This window comes from Columba livia, chromosome 2, assembly GCF_036013475.1.
Source record: "Columba livia isolate bColLiv1 breed racing homer chromosome 2, bColLiv1.pat.W.v2, whole genome shotgun sequence".
NCBI lineage: Eukaryota > Metazoa > Chordata > Aves > Columbiformes > Columbidae > Columba > Columba livia.
Window position 1 is genome coordinate 132,311,168 of NC_088603.1, and position 21,216 is coordinate 132,332,383.

General features: G+C 42.1%; 1 protein-coding gene across 2 annotated transcripts in view; it reads right to left on the bottom strand.

The window, feature by feature from the left end:
* Positions 1 to 21,216, bottom strand: part of ZNF704 (zinc finger protein 704) — a 90,052-nt gene that overhangs the window by 12,836 nt on the left and 56,000 nt on the right. The window contains exons 3-6 of one of the 2 annotated variants that reach the window (XM_065053867.1): positions 10,808 to 10,911; positions 6,462 to 6,706; positions 2,927 to 3,027; positions 575 to 836 (exon numbers count right to left, since the gene is read on the bottom strand). In XM_065053867.1, the coding sequence (XP_064909939.1) occupies positions 575 to 836; positions 2,927 to 3,027; positions 6,462 to 6,706; positions 10,808 to 10,911 (712 nt within the window). The remainder of the gene's footprint in view (positions 1 to 574; positions 837 to 2,926; positions 3,028 to 6,461; positions 6,707 to 10,807; positions 10,912 to 21,216) is intronic. The other variant, XM_065053868.1, reaches the window with a different exon arrangement.

Sequence of the window (21,216 nt, forward strand, 5' to 3'; positions counted from 1 at the left end):
TGGATTTTTGCCATTTGCAAAGCATTACCTTGTAGGAGTAGGAGGACACCATATATGCCTTTTCATTCTTCCTGCTCTGCTTCCCGTACGCCAAGTGACACCTCACACTGTACAAACACAGGAAATTAATTGTTCCTGGCACCCCCCAGGTACCTACCTACAGACACACAGGTATTTACAAGCAGACCTGCAATCTGGGAGGGATTCAGCTGATTAAATGAGAATTTTTACACTGCAGGAGACTGCATCTGAGCACACTGCCCTATCATTAGTGGAGAATTCACGGATGTAGGCAATGGGATACACAAAGAAACTCTTCTCAACCTAAAGTACGCACCTTTGTGTGGCTGGATAAAGAGCACCCCAAAAACCATCAGCTGTGGTGGGAGCACAAGCAAACAAACAATTAGCTCATCTAAATTTAAATGGGATGAATCACCTGGGCTGCCCTGAAAACTTTTCAGCCCATTAAAACTAGACTTGGCTTTTTAAAACTCAAACATTATGCTCTGATATTCCTTCACACATCAATGGCATTGATGTAATCAACAGAGTTCACCCTCACTAGCATTACCTGGTAAGCGTGGTCCGTGTGTACGAGGTAGAGGTTGGTAGGAGCTGAGCGGCTCAGAGGTGTCATCAATTTAGTCTCAGTTTTGGCACAGGAAGTTTCAGGACGGATTGCGTCTTGGGTGGGAAAGGAAGGAGGAGATGCTAAAGATGGAGAGACTGGGGAAAGACTGCTTAAGCCATCAGCTACTGAGTCCGTGTTGAGTCTGATTTCTGTATAGTAAAAATCCTCCTCTCCATCACTACAGTCCGACTCTCCTACACGTCTGTATCAAGACAAAGAATGAAGGACTGATTAAATGGAAGCAAGAACTCCAAGGTAAATTTTATGTTCTAGATGCATGAGCACATATATTCATACTGTCAATAAATTAATATTCCCAGTTTCAACCAAACGTACTTTATCAGCATTCTGGCTGCAGGCAAGGGGGAGAGGAAAAGAAAATTATCTAGTCTGAAGGGAAAAAAAGTAGGAATTAGATTATTTTTCTCTACATATATTATTCTTGATTAATTCTTTGACCTTGGAGTAGATGTTTAACTTCACCTCAAATATCAGCTTCTCATTCCTAACTATTGAAGTTACCCAGAATCTCAACGTACTTTCACTTGAGAAATGACAGAGCAGCCACAGAAGGACGGGTAAAGATAACAAACACGAGCAAGATACACTTCACTAATGTTACGGCAAACAATGTGTAATCTTATCATAAGTTACTTAATTAAACAAATTATAGTTATGGCCGTGTTTCACTGTTAACTCTCCTTGGCATAACAGAAGAAGCTGCTAGAAAACAGTCTCACCATGCAGCTCACTCAAACACAGGCAGAAAAAGGACAGGTAAGGGCTGGCTTGCTAGTGCTGGACTTGCTGGTCCTACTCTCTAGATGCAGACTTACTGCAAGAGGAGGAGATGTAAATGCTGATCTGCCCCTGCATCCCCTGGCACTATCTGCTGCATGTCTGAGCACAAGTGCTAGCAGCAACGCAGCCCAGTCAAACCAGTACTTGCCAGCTGATTATGTGTTATCTTGAAGTTCCCAACAAACAGTTGTTTTAGCACATTTATAATCCCCATGCTACACAGATGTAACTCGCACCTTATACACATGTATTTTCTCCTGGATCTTCCATATAGGAAATCAGGGAGCCCTATGTGTCCTCCTGCCTGCATGTCCATATCAGGGCCACTCTTTTTCCAGGCATGCACCCCAAGAACAGCCCCTCACCAGTTAGTCCGTCAGCCCGCTTGCCCATATATTGCTACCTGTGGTCCTCTTGCCACCTTACTCAACAAAAGTCATTGAGAACATGGGTTGAGCAGATTTGCAGGGCTCTACCAGAAGTACCACCTGCCAGACCTCTGCCAGTCGCTCACCAAAACCCCTCTCTCTGGCAAAGATACAAGCTCCAAATTCCAGGGAAGTCCTGCTGTTTGCTTCTCCCTCCCCTGTGCCACAGAAAGGATGTCCCCACAATATGCAAGACAAAGAGCAACACTGAAAACTGCACTTTGAGAGAGATTTCCTGTTTCTGGTAGCCTCACTCTTCAGAGTCTAAGCCCAACAGGAATTACTATGACCTTCGCAAGACTCCCCTGAGCCCCACACCAGACTACTTCCTCATGGTCACTTTGATTTTTAAGCACTGGCTAACACAGATTTACACAACAGAGATGTATTTTCACACACCTAACAGGCAAAGACCATGAGTCCCCACTGTAACTATATGTGAGACAGCTAGGTCACTCAGGGAATCGCACAGGAGACTTTGGTTGCAAACCAAAGCTCTGAAACAAGCTTGTGTCATACCAGACTCATCCGCTTTTGCTTCCGGTTCAAGTAACACCCACATGGAATTGCAGCTCTGTTTCTTTTTCTTTGGTTTCTTAGGTTATTGTTGGGGGTTTTTTGTTTGGGGTTTTTTTTTGTTTGTTTGGGGTTTTTTTGGCATTAATTTGACTCAGAACCAGCACAAGCACCTGATGTGACATGAAACGAGGCTGGAAAGTATTCATGCACAACCCTGAAACCTGTTGCCTTTTACACAGCGTCAGCTTGGATGTGACGCACAGATAACATATATTAGGTAAATGCCACTGAGCTGTGCAGCCGGTCGGGAAGTGCAGTGTGACCTAGACCCGTATTTGACCTTCTAGCAAATTCCACAAACGTTCAGGAAGGAAAGTGCTTCACTGTTGAAGTAACTTCCCATTCACCTTAATGCACTACTCCACCATTTCCTCAGAAACCCAGGGATCAGAGAAAGAAAAGCCAAGAAGAAGCCGCTTCAACTCCCTGGCCAAGGACGACTGCTCCCCTTCCATAGGGAACCCTTTAGACACTGTGTTCTTACCCAAGGTGGATGGTCCGTATGTGTTTCTGAATCCCTGCAGCTGTGCTCAGTACCTTCCCACAGTTTTTCCACAGGCATTTGAACATCACCTTCATTGAGTTCTGGAAACGGAGAGTAAAGCAACATTAGTTGTATGGAAGATAGGAAGAAAACCAAACCACCCAAAATGCACGCAGTTATAAAACACTGTGAAGGCTGCAAGCCTCTTAACTCCTAATTTGTAATGATGTAATAGTCTCTCTCAACAGTGTCATCCTACTGAACTCAACAGAATCCCAGCGGAAAGCCACAGGAGCAGCTTGTGCCAAAACTTCACCTCTCTGCTCTTTGGCACAGCTCTTTCACTTTCAAGTTCTAGTTTCTGTCTTGCCACAAAAGTAAACAGTATAAAAACTTCCTACGCTTCTTTGGAGGCTGTCGAAGAACAACTGATGAGGATTTCTCGCTTAACGGAAGGCACCTTCTTAAATTAAGATCTTCCTAAAGCAAGCTCTTATGAATGTTTCTGCTCATGAATTTTGCAAAACAGACAAAATATTGTGCCAGAAAACCATAGCTTCTGCAATTACAATATTGACCCATGAGCTGGCAAAACCTGCTGTTATTTCATTTAGAAGCTGCTGTGACCCTCACTTGGACAAGAGAATGAGAAGCCATCTGGCTGTGTTCAATGTTTTAAAAATAATATGTGTATAATCTCATTTTAATATTGTTATGTTCTTTAATATAACTTCATTGGCATAAACTGAATTATCATTGATTTAGAGCACAGCCAACGAGGCTATAACCAGCCCAGTCTTCAATATTTTGAAGACTCTGGAGAACACTAGTCTTAATTTAAAACACAGTATGTGGTAACAAACAACACAGATGTTGCAGAATTGTACAGACTTTTTTTAAAGCTACTTTTACTGCAATATGAAACTCACTTTATACATTTTAAATTAAAAAAAATCTAAATAATTTGTACTTCTCAAAAATAATTTTCTCTGTTATTGCAGAACACATTATTAAAGAAAACATGAGGAAGAGGTTAAAAACACTGTATTTTTATCCTATAATTTTAGTTACACATAAAATGAAATGAATATATTCATATAAAGCTTGATTAAAAAATAAAAGGAACAAGCACATCCTTAGAATAAGTGCATGCTTTGCTGTGTCTTGCACAAAAGCTGACCTGGTGCTTTCTTCAATTTGGACCCTTTGGAACTGCGTGCCAGTAGATGGCAAGTTTCAGCATTTGCTAGAAAGACGATGATTAGAATATAATTTTTTTGAAAATTTCAGCTGATGGGCTTTTAAAAATACAAGTTGATTGTAGCTGCATGTTCTCATAGCTACTTGGCTGTCTAACATCTCCTGTTTGAAAGTATGGATGATAATGGCTTTCAGATTTGAGGTATCTGGCCATACTGTGTGTATGAAAACCTACTTCAGAATAAAATGCACATAAATTCCCTCTATAATTTTTTGACCTGATAATACTACTACCATTCAAATAGATACAGAACTCTTTTTTTCCTAAAATTAAATGTAATCTATCTTGCAATTCTGACAAATACTTTACTTACTTCTATAATAAAATATTAAATACTATCATCAGCTCAAAAACCCACAACCAACCACCAATCATGGCGACAAGATGAAGACCATGCTTATCATTTACATCTTAGGAATTCTGATGTGACATAATGAATGCCATACACATCTTTATAAACACAGCATGGTTTAACATCAATTTCCAGTTTGATGGTAAAACCAAACTCCTAGCTCCACTGTGTTTTTAGCTTTATTGTCAATGCTAGGACTCTGCAAAAACCCATGTGTTTTTAACGTAATCAAATGAAATTTCACTCTGTAGAAATACAGAATGTAAACCACACTTCCATTTCTGACTGGTCACAAAATTGCCTAATTACGCTTAATGTTTTAGTTAAGGAAATAACAGAACATAAATGGTTTAGTGGAGAATAACTACATTAGTGGAAAATTTTAAGCAAGCAGCTTTCTTAACTGGACATGGTTGCTAACATGACATTTTCCAAATATGAAATTGAAGAAACTTTAATAAGTAAAAGTAAGGTTACTGATAACTCTATTTCCAGGTTTATTCCTTCTGATTTTTGCAGCCCTGAAGAAGGTAAAACCCGAACATTTTTATTTCAGCTTCTAAAGATGTGAAACTGTACTCTGATAAAGTACCATGCTGGGACCAGACTTTAAAAAAAAATGCAGGAAACACAGTTCATTTATAAAACAAAGTTTGGCAGGTAATGTTATTATTTATCCACATTGAACATTTGCCATACAGAGCAAAATCCCTGGGAACCCGAACAGACAGTGTAACAGATCTGTGGTGGGTACATCAATAGAAATATTCAAAGACAACTTAGACAACAATACAGATGGCAGCTGCAAACCCATCTGTCTCATCACAGCTGAGCAATAAGAGTGATGCTAATAAGCTCAACTTTAACTGAGAAGTAAAAGGCAAACCAGCACATTCTGCATTCCTACACCATCCAAAATCACCTCTCTTTAGTTTAACAGTCAGCTCTGCTTCTGATTTATTATAACAATGGTGTCCTCCAAAACATTTTTTTCCCCTTTTCAGCAAGAAGCACAAACATTTTGCACCTCTTTTCCACAAACAAGGGCAGAACAGTGTGGGTCAGCAAATTAAGCAACTTTTGGAGCAAAAGGATAAATCTGGACAGGTTTAAACAATCATTAAAACTTCTTCCTGCTGGTGATGAAGCAATTAACTGTCTCAGACTGAGCCAGAAAGAAGTCACTAAGGAGAACAAACTCTCTGTTTTTTCTCCTTAGAAAAAGCTCTTTTTCATCTTGCTATGTAGATCTGTCCTGTTGCGTTGGGAGGGAAGGAAACTTGGACTAGTGCCATCTCTTTGTTTTCTTTTTGTTCAAGAGGAGCTTACTTGCCAGCATAATGGTGCTTTTTGGGGGTTAGTTTTGGACCTTTTTTTTTTTTACACTTTGTTTTATTTAGTCTGCCTTTGTACTCCTACTGAGGATAAATTTGGCCCCTACAAATACTGTATCTAAAGCCATCAGGTTTGATCCTCCTTTTTTCACTCCATATGCTTGCACAGAGAAAGCTTCACAGTATTAAGGTATCTGACATGCTGTCAGACAAACGGCACTTCCAGGGAACAAGTAGTATTAAGGCCATCTCCAGTTTCTGTGATGACATGTAAAGGCTGCCTGTTGCATCCCGCATAGAAAGAATTTGCCAAAGTAGGCAAGAGGCAACACCTTCTGGAAATCACGGCAGTGCTTTCTGAGCAGGAGGCTCTGCAGAACCTCACCATCTGCCAGCAAATATGTGGTGCCGATGGCAGCATGTGCAGTAGGTGACTAGGTTGAACCAGACCCAGTGACTAGGCTAAGTACTTACGTTAACTTGACACCAAGGGGGGATACACACACAGAGCTGTTTGTGTGACCTGTTCCTTTCCTACAGCAAAATAAGTCTAGCGACATCCTATCTGCCCATGGGTATGGAATTTACCGTAAGGCTGACCTTTCTCTTCCTAGGAATGGGTTCATCAAAGAGAAGGTTGCTTGTTTCAGCTTCATCAATACCGTCATCTGGCTGGGAAGGTGTCCGAAAACTTTTGAAGCTATCAGCTGACAGAGGTGGAGATGGGGTGGATGGATTGGACTGGTCACTGGGAGCGTTCCAGCTCCAGTATCCACTGCTGCTGGTACTAGAAGGCACAAATCCTCCTTCTTTCCAAGATCCATTTAGGGATTCTGTCAAGAACAACAACAGCCATCGTTACATCAGTATCATGCCTTAGGGCTAAGGACCTCTTTTATCCAAGACCAGATGCCATGTTGGTCATCAACTGCACGTTCAATAAAGGAAAGAGAAAGCATTGGACAATAGAGAGAACAATCACATCTATCTCACTGCACAAAAATGACATTTTTAATACCTATAACACCTGATTTTTCAGATATTGAAAAACAAAAACAAAATCTCAAACACCCCCCCAAAACAAATAAAAAACCCCCAAACAATCTAGCCAAAACAAACTCCAGCCAAATTAAAAAAACCCCAAACAATACCAAACCCCAAAACCCAAAATATTTTTCAAAAAAGAAATGTTAGATTTGGAAAAATAACCTGTGCTGGAGCATAAACCGCAATAAGCAGTCAGATATTGCATGCATGATTCAGGGAAAACATTCAAATACATCCTCAAGTGTCAAGAGGAACACGGGACTGTGGTGGGGCACCAGAGCAAGCTCCAAGCCACCGCACAGCCAACAGGAGATCCCCTGGGAAGTGGGGACACAGTCTGAGCCCCAGGAAACTACGCAGGTCTGCAAAAACATGAGCATCATCCCAGTACTGAAATACCGAAGAAAACCATAATTACACTCTGTCTTCTCATAATCTCCCAGTCCGCACACCTCTGCTTAATCTGAATCTCTAATTGCGGTGGTATGTATCCTTGGAAGGATATTCCTTTTTTTTCACATGGCTGTATCGTTAGGCGTCTGGTTCCAGAAGTGGGATGCATCTCCTCCACACCTACTGGCTGGGAAACCCCCTCCTCACCGCAGCAGTTCCCCGGGCAGCGGGTGGTGAGCAGACACTCAGAACAGCAGGTGACTCCACGACGTGGCAGTGGGAGTAACAGCACTGCCGTCGCAGCCTGAGACATGGCTCAGCCTTCACGTGCTGAGCTCCTCAGGTGCTGGACATTGGCACATCTCCCCTCCCAGTCCCTGAAGAGTTTTGGCAGGAGAGGGGTAGGTAGGTCATCAGCTCAGCAAAGGGATGGCCCAAGTGTGTCCAGCGGTGCCACCGTGGGCAGCTCTGCCTGAAGCTCCAGGTTCTCACAGGGCTCCAGCACATGGGCAGGGAGGGTTTAGGTGCAGTTTCTCCCAAACTCAGACACAGAAAGCTCTTCTCAATGACGCTGTGGATGCTTCAGTATTGTGCAATACCTGACTTTGGAACTGGAAAGGAAATAACACCTTATCTCTTCATGAAACCTTATTTAAGTATGAGGCACAAGTCTTTTCAAGCCAGTGCCTGTCTTTAAGAGTTCTGCAGAAGTCACTCCTTCATTCCTTTTCAATTTCTTACAGATAAATTTAACTAATGACATCAGCAAGAACATAATGTCTACCACCTGCTACCCAAAACCAATTTTTTTTTTTCCTTCTAATTCTATTGGTTTTGGATGAAACTCTTAATCATGACTATCAGCTGCTCACAAAACAAAATGCAGTGCTCCAACATGTAAGCAGGTACATAAAAAGTATCTCCTTGTGCAGGCAGTAGCCAAGTGCCTGCACTTACTGGTCAGGGCCACAGAGCAGAAATGGCATCAACTCTTCCCCTACCCCCACCCCCCTTCCCGAAATTCCTCTTTAGAAAAGAGTATATATGCATTTCCCGTAACTAATAAGTTAACTATGAAAATGCCATGTTTGGGTTCCTGATTACAGCCTTTCAAGTTTCCATGTGACTGTAATGGAGGTGGTTTTTTTTCTTTTAAGTATTTGTACTTGAGTCTCCCCCTAAAGCCAAGAAGTACATCTGGTATCAACATGTGACCTTAGCACAGCTTAAAATCTCCATTTCTTCAGAAAAACAAAGCAACCAGCACTCTTTCGGCTACTACTTTCTGACACATTTATGGTGGTACTTTGTACTCTCAGGGTTTGCAGCTTCTTATCACCTTGCTGAGAAAGAGATGTAAATCAAGAACATTTTTAAGTAGCATGGAAAAGACTTAACGAGGTTGACAACACAAAAAAAACAGAACACTGGTTCTCATTAATACTAACAAATCTGCCAATGTAATGGAGTTCAATATATAAATATATGCAACTTACTCTTATTTTGAGGCTCTCTTCACATTGCTGGAGTTGCGTGAAAGAGAACCAAACCAAATATTACGCAGCTGCAGGGAAACAAGGGCCAAACTCTGATCCAGTTTACATAGATGTTCATCCCCACTAATTCTAGCGCAGATCAGACTTTAATATTAATGCCAATGTTATTTTTTTCACTTCCAGGCAAAATTCCATTTGTTTAAACAAATGTTCCTTTAATTACACTGCTACTTACTGCCTTTTTTTTTGGAAAAGGCTCTAGAAAGAATTAATCATTAGTATATTTGTAGCTCATATTACTAAGATCAGAGCCTAGCCTTGCAACACCAGTTGAGCTATAAATTACCAAATCTTTACACTTTTATTGAAGTCTTTAGTAAGTCTTCACTCAGACAAAACGAAGATATTCAGGGAGGAGGTGCCCAACAACAGCTTCAAAAACTTGTCTCTGACTGCTGAAAACGTGTGAATTACTTTTTCAGGCTTGTCTTCCCAGGTTTCGGGAAAATAAGCAGACAAGCTATGCAAAGAAATATCAAAGAGCACGCAGGCTGCACGGAGAAGTATCAAAGGCGGTTAACAGCTACCATTTACCTATTAGCAATTCAAAAGGGCTTGTTGGGAAGATCTTTCCCATCGACAGCTGCGAGCTGCTCCTGACAACTGTCACCTGCTCAAGCTGTCTGAGGCAGCAGATACTGCCTTGTCCCCCAGGAGAGCAGGTCCCTGTGACTGGGGACATGTACACGCCTCAGCCGCTCTGCCTTCCTGCAGGGCACATCAGCACAAATCCAGCTTCACCTGAGGTTTCGGCTGTGAGCTGGAGCAGCTGGAGAGCAGGTAGAGTATGTTGTTGGCCTTCCCTGGGGGCTGCTAAGCCCCAGCCCTGAGATGGGACCGTCACTGGGGATGTCACGGTCAGAGGTTTCCCAGGGCTCCTCAGAGCAGTGGAACTCCATAAACACTTCTGGTTTTCAACACTGGAAAGCACACAAACAGGAGCCATGGGCGTTCACGGCTAGAATTCCAGCTATATGGTTAAACCTTACGTTTACTGGAAAAAAAATGAAAAAAAGCCACACTATTTGTTCAAAAATCTTTAAAGCTGGGACATTTGGTAGAAATTCTTTTTAAGAACAACATCACTCAGTGGATTGTCCCTGCTTCCATGAAGAAATGCAAAGACTACTTCCCCATTAATGGCACCTGTAAGTATTCCTCAAAATGCTCCAATTATTTACTGGAGGGCATCTAGTGTCTGTTCAACAGTTACAAGTGAGTAAGAAAAGCCAGAGTCATACAAACAATGCTGAGACATCCTAGCAAGCGTGTCCTAATTTAAGATTACTCCTTCAAATACAGCACTTCAAAAAATCTCTTCTAACCCCAGTCAAGCTTGCACACATTAATTATGTTTCATCAGCAATCTCATTATTACCACTAACTTGTTAGATTTATTTTTATTTGTGTGTCTTCTGCTACACCAAGTATGGAGTAGTCTTATAAGGGATTATGGATTTGATGGTAAGACCATCTGAGAGGTACATGGGCAGAAACAGAACTGTCTCTGTGCAGATTGGTGGTGCACGGTCTCTCAGCCGAGGGCTGGGATCTGGACGTGCTTTGCCTCATTGTAGCGTTGAGTAAAATCTGAGCTCATTTCCTTGGGGTGGGGACAAGAACAACTGCTGTCACGTTTAATGTATGTGTGCAAATGCAAATAAGCTGCTTGGAAAATTAGCATTTCAGTGAGGTCAGGAGACCTTCCACAGCGCACACCTCCCATTTCATAAACTAGAGATGCTCAACAGCTTTGGAAAAAGGTTTCTTCTCATTTTTGCCAATGCTGCACCAAAGACCTTGACTAGGTCGGAGCAAAGCTCGGTGTCATCCCCAGCACACACGGGTCACTGCCAGAAGATGGACACTTGTACTCTGCCCTCCACCACGGTCACAGCTCCTGGAAACAAGCCCTGGCCCCCCTCCCTGCAGGCTTACCGTTGGGTCGGACAGGAGGGCTGCGGACCAAAGGGCTGGTGGATAAACTGGTGAGTACCATGGCTGCTGTTACTTTATCCATGTCCAGTTCTTCTGAAGATTTTCTGCAACACAGTGAATGGGAGGCAAGAAACACATCAGCAAATATTTATCTTTTTTTTTAGTGTTTGCTTTTTTTTTTTCCAGTATCAGTCCAAACACTAAGCCAGCACAGCACAATAACGAAAGCAAGCTGCGGAGCAGAGTTCTGAAAGCTTCTGTCTTCTAGCAACCTAAGCATATCAAGTGGCTACTTTAAGCAAACCATCCCAGTTTAAATAGGAAAAACAGTGGGAAAAGAGAATGTATCTTTGTATAAAATTGTCAGGATTACTGTGCCCCTCCAAACGTCTGGCTCTGTTCCTTTTGTTTTTTTGGTTTGTTTGTTTGTTTTGTGTTTTTTTTCAGAATTTCAACTACTCCTATCCTTAGAGCTAAGTGTGTACTTTTTTCTTTGATGAAGACATGGAGATGCAAACCCATGTAAAATTACTAGTAACACTAATGGCATACACTACTCACTGTAGGGTTAGGAATAACTATGAACTGGAGCTAAGGGATGCGATATTTTTTTTGTTGCTTCTGCTTAACGCTATTAACCTTCCTGTAGTCTCTCTGAAAGACTGATCCTAATTTTTCCTGGTCAGATTACAAACCAGTTATTTAAAATAATACGAAAATGGCATGAAAACCAGTATGTGTTGGGCGAGGCAGGGGGGAAGATTTTTTTGCAGGTTTAATGGGCACCTGTGCCAGCAGGAGGGCGCAGCAGGAAGAGAGGGACTTGGCACTGCCTTAGCTCAACCTTGCTGGAACCAGCCCTAACTCAGAGGAGAGGGCATGGGGAAGGGGTAGGAATGGAGAGGAGGGCAGCCAGCTTTCCAGCAGAAGGAGAAGAGGATTTGGAGAACAACAGATGCCTCCAGAAACCAGGCTTCAGTGACCCACTACTCAAAGAGTCACGTTTTCTTAAGACAATGCAAGATTTTATTTGTCTGTAAAAATGTATACGCTATCATTTTTTTCCCCAAAAAAGTAACCCGTTTCCTGGCAATGTACAATTTCTGAAGAGTGAATGTACCAAAATAAAACTAGCAAACCCAATAGGTTTAGCAGACTTTTGCTATCCATTCTTGTGGGACAGGGGAATGAAAGCAGCTTCTTGAAAACATTTCCTTTCAAACATGTGACTGATCATCCAAGACCATCTTCTCATTTACCAGAGACCAAGCTAAATTTGCTCTTACAAAAGAACACCTCCCTCCCCCTCTATTCTGCATGGTGGATTTTTTTAGAATTTCCTCTGTGCCGTGCCAGGAGCTCTATTTAACCGATCAGGTTGAGCCTTTATTTAAAGCCCAGTATGAGAAGTGTTCAGCTACCTGATGTTTTCCATCAACTGCTGATGGGTATGTCACCAAGAGGAACAGGACATGCTGGCTGCAGTCCCCTCTCTAGAATCCCATTTCACTCATCAGCTGAAAGGCTCATTAACTGGAAACTACGCTACAGTCAAAGCCTCTTGATATTTTAGCGAGCAAAGCTCAAACTTGTCCATGAAACAGTTCACAGCCGCCTTCTGGCTGATGAAAGGACCCATGCAGATGCCGATGAACACTCTCCCATACCGCACAACAGCTTAGCTCTCACGACTGTCTTTTGTAACACATCACTGCCTGGAACTGAAATGCTGATGATGGTTCCTGCTGAGTTCTGATTATATCCATAAAAACCCTCCTTTCTTCCAGCCAAGGATTTTGCAAAGAGCAGAGCAGCCATATGGCTATCATTGAGTACTGGAAAGGTCTTGGATATCTGCTGTAATCAGCTAATACCTGAATCTGTCACCCATCAGGTCCTCTCGCCTGCAGAGGAGTATTTCATTCGGAATGCCAAATTCCTCAGGGCTCAGAAGACTTTTCCTCAGGGATGACATGAGGGATGACATGGAGATGCTACATTTTCTGGAGACCAACCCTGCCAGATTATTTTCCACTCCCTGAGAAGCATTCGGCTGCTTTGTAGTCCACTCCTGCAAGACTACACCAACTGTCCCTACTCCTTCCACCAGCTGTGGATAAACCACTAATATTTGCACTTCTGCAGCACATGAGGTCAAAAAGACCACAGGTCCCCAATATGCTGGAGAAGGTGATCCCTAGCGTTTGCAATCAGCTTTCCAACAAGGCTCTTCTGTGTGTGTGGCAACAGGACTAACATGCTCTTGTCCAGGCCTCTGCAGAACTGCAAAATCACGCTACAGCTGTTGTTGCAAGCATTCGCCAAGTTGTGTCAAAATGTCATGGTCTAGATCCAGAACTAATCCCAAAGTTTCTCCAAATAGTCTGTAAATTTAACTTCCCCCAGCTCTTCCGTACTGATGTATTTATTTTTCCTCAAAAATGACTCAGAGTGCCACTCTGAGAAACCACCCTTTGCTCTGTTCTTGTTTCAATAATGCCCCAAAACTGTCAGCATTTGAATCTGCCCAAGATGAAAGTTTTCACAGCCAGGCAAAGGACTGGAAAGGCCATGAGCGGCCCCCCCCCCCCCCAATTTGTGGCCATGCTAAGCCACAATCTTGCAATTACTGGAATGCTTTTTTCTCACCTGATCCAATTTAACAGGTTTTCAATAGGGAAAGCCCAAATAAATAAAACCTTGGACTTTTTCTCTAACCATTTTGAATCACTTACCACTCCTCAGCTGCATCCAGCAAACAAGGAATGCTCTGCTCCTACTTCCCAGCCACAAGAATTTTAGCAGCTACAAGTGTTGGCTTATGTGACTGTGCTCCCAAACACATTTTTACAGTTTGGCTCATAAATGTAAACACACATATTTCATACATCACTCGGCCAGCACCACTGCGGGAACAGCAGCCTTTGAGAGAGAGGCAAAGCATAAAACTGAAGACAGGAACCACTTAAGGCATCTGCATTTAGTCAGCATCATGTGCAAGTCGATGGCTTAAGGCTGTCACAGCCTTTTCCAGCTTTCTCCACTGGAAAGTGAGCCTGCATGCAGCTGTGCAACAGTATTGGCACTCAGAGGGGAGAATAACTTGTCTGTTACACATCAGTTTTCACAAACCATTAATTCCACCATTGCTAAGGTGATTTTCTGCAGAGTGAAGTAATAATCCCTGCCATTTCTTATACTGTTATTAGATGCTAACAAATCTAAATATGATGTAAAGTCACCTATTACACAGTTATGAAGATTTCTTCTTTCCTCTAACCCCACATCCTAATCTCCAAATGCAACCTCCCAATATCTGGACCAATATATTTGTGTCAGCCCAGTTTGTATTTGAAACCAAACAGATTTGGATCCTTTATTTCCAAGTCTTCATAAATCCAAACATACGTCAATAGCTGAATTCTAATGAACTGGTTGAGACATAAGCAGCCGAAGTTAGAGGCGCTTGGGGATGGATATTTTACCACCACCTCATGTCTCTTGGCTTCGTGTCTCCCTGTTTCCTCAGCAGAAGAATGGTTTCACTTGATCCCTGCAAAACTCTAACCTGGCCAGCCTGGTATGTAAAACAGTCCTCTTTAATAGCCAAGCTCAAATTCAACTTAGTTACGACCCTCACTCTTATTCAATCCTTTCCTTTGTTTCATTGATGAATTTACCATTTTTTAAAAAATCGTTTAATGGTGTCAAGGAACTATCACATCTTTCTCAGAGCTCTCCACAAGGAAAGGCTGGATTTAAGCTCCAAAAGATGAGCAAAAGAGGGTCCAAAACAAGTTCAAGACTACACAAGTGTCCCAAACCACTCGCTTGCAGCATGGTGTGGTTCCTCCCAACTAGCAATGTTCTGGCAAGGAGACATCTTCCTGACCTCCCTCCATGATGAGTGCCCAGGCCCTATTCTGGCCACCGCCACCTTTGTGCTCCCCAGTAAGCACCATTCCCATCTGGACACACATACACCACACCTCTGTTAGTTCTTCTCTCCATCAGCCACATCATAATCTGTGGCTGGAACTTTTTGTTTTTTTAAAAAGAATCTTTGAAAAATCCTTAAAAATACATATTTCATTCTACTTTTGAAGTCTTTGGTCTATCCTTTATTATTTGCCTGGCTTAGATCAAAAAGCCTGCAATTCTTCCTCTTGGAAGACTGCATCTTAGGTCAGTACTTCACCCAACCACACTTTAAGGGTTCTAGAGAATATTCTCTTAGCAGAGAAACTGGTAGCGGTAGCAGGTGCTTTTGATAAAATTGACCTTATTTGAAAGGACGACTTAAGTTCATTTAAAGCAAAGGAAAAATAAAAAGACAGAAATTGATTTTCCCTGCTCGCAATGCCGAAGCTTTCAGTTAATTCCCTGGCCTACAACCTCTAACTTGAGCATAGCGATGCTCAAAGCAATGATGCTCAGGCTCAGCATATGGAAAGTGCCATCTTGTGCTCCAGAGCTGCCCCGACGCGGCGTAACCACAGACGAGGCAGTGTTTCTTCACCAAGGCTCTGGTCCCATCAAGAAGGTGAGAGGGGGAGCGGGGGCAACAGCATCCTGCAGCCAACAGGACCAGGCTGCAAACGGGTGGAAGCTGCGGCCCCAGCAGGTGATCCCATGGAGAAGAGAAGGATAAGGGTGCTTCCAACCACTTCAAGCAGAGCTTGGCTACAGAAGCTGATGGTCACAGATCCAGCCATCTTCTCCAGAGCCATGTCCGTCTGCTGTTCAGTATCGCTGAGCTCGTCTTTTCTTGTCCTACTTTCTCAGCGATAATCACCTGAAGCCCTGATTTATTAAAAGCCTTATATTTTTCTCTGTTTTGGCAAAGAGATGTGCTTACCTATTTCTTACTGCTATCCTCACTAGAGGGACAAAATAAAAAATAAATAAAATAAAAAATGTTAACTAGGATTGATCAATAACAGCAGCACTCAAGCACAAACATGCTGATACACTATGTTAGGTGGCTACTGCTCTCCACCCATAAAACAGCTTAAGACAGTGGTTCACAAAACATCTTGATCTTTTGTTAAGGAAGTACCATAAAAATATGTGTGCATCAATATGCTATAACTAGGACAAAATAACAGTATATTTAAATTGCTCTCTCCCCCCCATACTTCTAAATGCCCATAGAGACCCCTGAAGTCCCACTTTGACCACCTGATTATAGCCACATCACACAGATGTCATCATACTGAGCACTGTATCAATACTGACAGATAAACATGTTGTTACAGGCTTTTGTACACCAAAAATATGATACATCCTATAATGAATCACTGTAATCAGTGCACTAGTAATAAGAGAAGTACTTCTGAAAGGAATAAAAATCCTAAATTACATTCTACAGGTAAAATTTTAGGTTTCTTCAATTCATCATGAATGACAAGGGCAAAATTCTAATACGGGACCAGCCACAAAAGCCATGCATGTGGCTCTGAATCCAGATACCCCAAGCAACTACAATCACTCTTCTCTCTTGAGTAAAGATCTACAATATCATGCTGCAAAATATTCTTAATCCATAAAATACTTTATATTTACAATAATACTTGGTTACCATCTAACAACTCAAAATTCTGACAGTACAGATAAGTAAACAATCTTGCTGGTTGCTATTATGTTTGGTTGTTGATTATGCAGACTAATAATTAACTCACTTGCCAAAGACAAAAGCAAAAATTAGAAAGAAAATGATCCAAACAAACAGTCCGAGGTCCTCAGCACTCTTTGGTAAAAGCTGTAACTTTTCACAATAAAACAAAACGCAATGGCAAATATTTTCAAATATTATATTAAATCAGTACAGTATTATAATGCTACATCTGAAAACATAAGGGAGCATTACTATTTACACTTATAAAAAGATGACTTGTGTTTGATATCTGAAGCAGAGATGCAACAATATGATACACTAATCAGAAGCTAGGGATTTCTGCCCTTGCTCATCGACGCCAAACATAAAATTAACCTTTTCCACACTAACTGTCACATTTGCAGAGTAGTTCATCATATACAGAATAACTGGCCTTTTTTTATCTGTGTCTGCTGTCCTTGTTATACACAAGCAATTTTTTGGATACTGACAGCTACCAGAAGTTAATTATTAAAAAAATCTTTATTATACAAAATTAGGAACTTTTTTTTCTAAAAATCACATTTACCTGAACTTCTCAAGGAAGAAAGAAAAATGCATCAAATGCCATCTTAAAGCTCTCCACCTCCCCCTGGTCAAGCTGGTACATTTTGCAATTCGATTATTTGAAAGACCTTTGGAAGCCTGAATGGTCTGTTAGAGCCCAAGATGAGCTGATAGAGTCACCGCTAACACAGATAATGATTTTCTATCTGGACTGTAATGGTATAAAGACAATAAAAAGTCTCTGCAAATTAGTCATATCAGACAGAAGATATTCACAGGGTGTTCTCAGCATCCTGGAATAGAAAATACGTTTAACAGAAGAACTAAAGAGAAAGTAGTGTGTAATGCAGTCAGTTTTCTCAAAGTCTTTTGCTTTTCCTCGCATCAAACAACGCATCACTTTTCCTCTTCTCCAAAAACACAAGTATTTTTTCTGGCCATTATTGTTAAAAGCACTAAAACTTGACAGAACACAATCTACTTGTTTTTTTTAATCATTTCACAGATTTAGATAACCAAGGAAACGTGCCATTTGGTTCCAAAGGCTGACTGACATACTATCCCACGCATGGGGGTCTCACCTGTCCCCTCCAAGTCGGCAGACTGCTTCTCGAGCCAGGCGCGTCCCCAGGGTCACCCAGAGTATGCTTTCCCGTGCCCCTCTCCTCCTCACAGGGGTACATGGGGCTCAACAAAGCCAAGTGCAAAGTCCTGCACCTGGGTCAGGGCAACCCCTGGTATCAATACCAGCTGGGAGATGAAGGATTGGGAGCGGCCCTGCAGAGAAGGACCTGGGGGTACTGGTGGATGGAAAACTGAACGTGAGCCGGCGATGTGTGCTTGCAGCCCAGAAGGCCAATTGTATCTTGGGCTGCATCCAAAGGAGTGTGACCAGCAGGTCGAGGGAGGTGATTCTGCCCCTCTGCTCTGCTCTGGTGAGACCCCACCTGGAGTCCTGTGTCCAGCTCTGGAGCCCTCAGTGCAGGAAAGACATGGACCTGCTGGAGAGGGGCAGAGGAGGCCATGAAGGTGATCAGAGGGCTGGAACAGCTCTGCTATGAGGACAGGCTGAGAGAGTTGGGGTTGTTCAGCCTGGAGAAGACTCCGGGAAGACCTTTCAGTACTTCAAAGTAGCCATTAAGAAGGATGGGGACAGACTTTTCAGAAGAGCATGTTATGACAGGACAAGGGGTAATGGTCTTAAACTGAAGGAGAGAAGATTCAGGCTGGACAAGAGGAAAAAATGTTTTACACTGAGGGTGGTGAAACACTGGCACACGTTGCCCAGAGAAGTGGTAGATACCCCGTCCCTGCAGACATTCAAGGCCAGGCTGGACGGGGCTCTGAGCAACCTGATCTAGTTGAAGATGTTCCTGCTCATGGCAGAGGGGTTGGACTAGATGAGCTTTGAAGGTCTCTTCCAACCCAGACTATTCTGTGATTCCATCTTGCATAATAGAAATGATGCGACCCTGGCTGCTCTGTAGCTATCACCGCACCAGACTTCTTTGGGGAGTGCTGGCAGAGCTGCACCGGCAACAAAAAAGATGCAAAATTTCTGTGATTTCTGTTGTCTGATGCAAACACATCCTATGGACTCACGCTGCTGCTGCTGCTGTCCCCCCTGCAGCCCAGAGGCAGGAAGAGCTGCTTTGCCCCCAACAACTCCCCAGAAAAGTTTGCTTAAGGCAGAGCCTGCAAAACAGATGGAAAATGCCTTTTTCATAAAAGCCTTTTTATCACTGCTTCTTAAGCAACTCATCTGCCTTTCTTAAAAGCAATTGAAACTTCAAATCTATCCAAGTGGGAACAGGACTGAACTCTAGGTCTCGCTTTCGGATTTACAACTCCAGGATACAGCGTGCTGGGTGTGCGGAGGGAGAGGATGGGCAGTAAAACACTGCCCTCATTTTTGGCTGGTGATAGGATCTATGATTTTTAAATGCTCTGCATAAATGGGAACAGTTAAGCAAGCCAAATTCAAGACAGGGAGATAAGCTGCAGTTTACAGGAACAATTTATTGTATATATTGAAAAAGTTGATCCAACGAATAATTTTTACTTCTCAAACAGCTGTGATGTATCAGGAGAACTTAACGGGCAAAGAGCCCTCGGGGCAACAACAGAAGCTGAAATAGGAATATAACATAGAATTCATCTGCTTCAAAACAGAGCAATCATATAAATGGTAATCACTTGATAGATTATGAGTGCAAAGCAAAAATTAAATTCAGAAAGTAATAACAGAAGCCTGCAGAGAACAGTTATCCCTTACAGTCACCCACAAACCTTGACGATTTTCTGTTCCATCTCCTCTACTTTAAAGGCCACTTGCTGATGCAATAAATAACAAACCAAGACTCAATAGCACCCTGAAGCAACACACCAATTATTCAAAATATTACCGAATATATTCACGTTCAGTCTTTGCCTTAGTTACTGGTTTAGCTTGTTCACAAGCACAGGGTACTGTTTACAGAAAGAAAATTCCACACTTCTAAGCACTGATGCTTTCTTCAGGTGCTGCTCAATGCAATACAAACCACCTTGCTGACATTCATTTCTATGGATTTAATTCTAACATTCCCCAAATACGTTTTGTAATATCAATCCCTATATATAGCCGTAACACATCCATATGGATAGTTTGGGTAGCACAATTTATCGATAAAAACCTGCTGCAAGTCAATTTTAAAGCAATATTTAACCGCTTTTTCCCTCCACACATTAAAATATACATTTTTTCTAATAAAACATATATGCACATGAAACATTTGAAAAAATCTACAAGTCTACACTACATTTATCCCCTTGACCTCTCATCAAATCAAAGAACCACAAGAGCTTACTGCCCTGCTGCCACATATAACTGCTAATGTGAACAAGATGGTGAGCACTTTGCTGAAATCAAATTAGTCTCAAAAAAGACCCACGGGGCCAGTTTCTGTTTATTGTTAATCAGTCCTTTTGAGCTTTCCGAGTCCTCATTTTTTTCAAGCTAGAAGTAAAGAGAATTAGAGAGAAAAAAGCCATGAATTATGGATAAGGCTGCCCACAGCCACCATTACTGCCGAAAAAGACCTAGAGACTAGTGGCAGAAACACCGCTGAGATGACCCTCTGCTTCTTTCCAAGGTGAGATATTATAGCCCAAAGAGTGGAATTTCCAAACCTTAAGCCATAGTTTCTATGGTATACACGAGCCAAAAGGTCACAGCACTGTAAAGCATCTTCCAGGGTCTTCCTTGCTATTGCAGTGATCCAAGAGACAAACAGCATAGTTCATCTCATAACTGACTGGGTTTTTGTCCTTCTCAATCCAATAGAAACCTGTCTCAGAACAGGGATGGCATAGTGCTAGCTTGTCTTGTCCTCTCTTGCCTTCCCTTCATCACCATGTCCTTGAATCAGTTTTGCAGGGCTATGTTGACAATGGTAGCTCTGAGATCCAGTTCAAACCTATTTTGTCTATACACACACACACACACCATGGAGAGCATCCAGGTGTGGCTCTTCTGATGGGTTCTCTTTCCATTTCCCTGATCATCCTACAAATCTGTCTTCTTCATTTGTGGATGTCAAAAGATCTGTTCCAAATGTTCTTTTTATGGTCTTGGTTATATCTTCTACAAGGACATCAGTATTCCCCTGTCTCTGTTGAAACCTCTCTGATTTCACTTTCAAGGATAGCTCGGTCACCTGTAATGAACAATACAGCCCCACTGCTGTTCTCTTCATCATCTGTTTACCATTAATGAAGCTGGAATCAGCTGGTATTAATTAATTGTTCTTGAAAGGGTGACAGAAATGTTTTATTTAAAATAAAAGGAACAAACATGACTGACATTTATACTTACACACAACCTGACTACAGGCCAGATTGTCATGACTCTCCTTTCTCAGTTTTCATTTTCTCAAGAAAGATCATTACAGAGATAACAACATTTCCAGATACTTTCCAGGGAGGGCAGAAGGTAGTGCAAATACCAAGGATGCATAAACTCTCACACTCCATATGTGGGGCTTTGTGGGCCATTTGGTCTGGTGCTCTGTGACCAGCACTGACTATTTCAAAGGGAGATGCGGTAGGGACGTTACTATGATTAACATACCATCCATTTCCAGGAATTGTGGATTTCATTACACTCTGTGACCAGATTAAAAACAAACCAACACAGACAACATGCTCTAGAACTTCCAATAAGTTTTCTATCAGCTATGGCTCTAGGATAGTCTTCCACAGAATC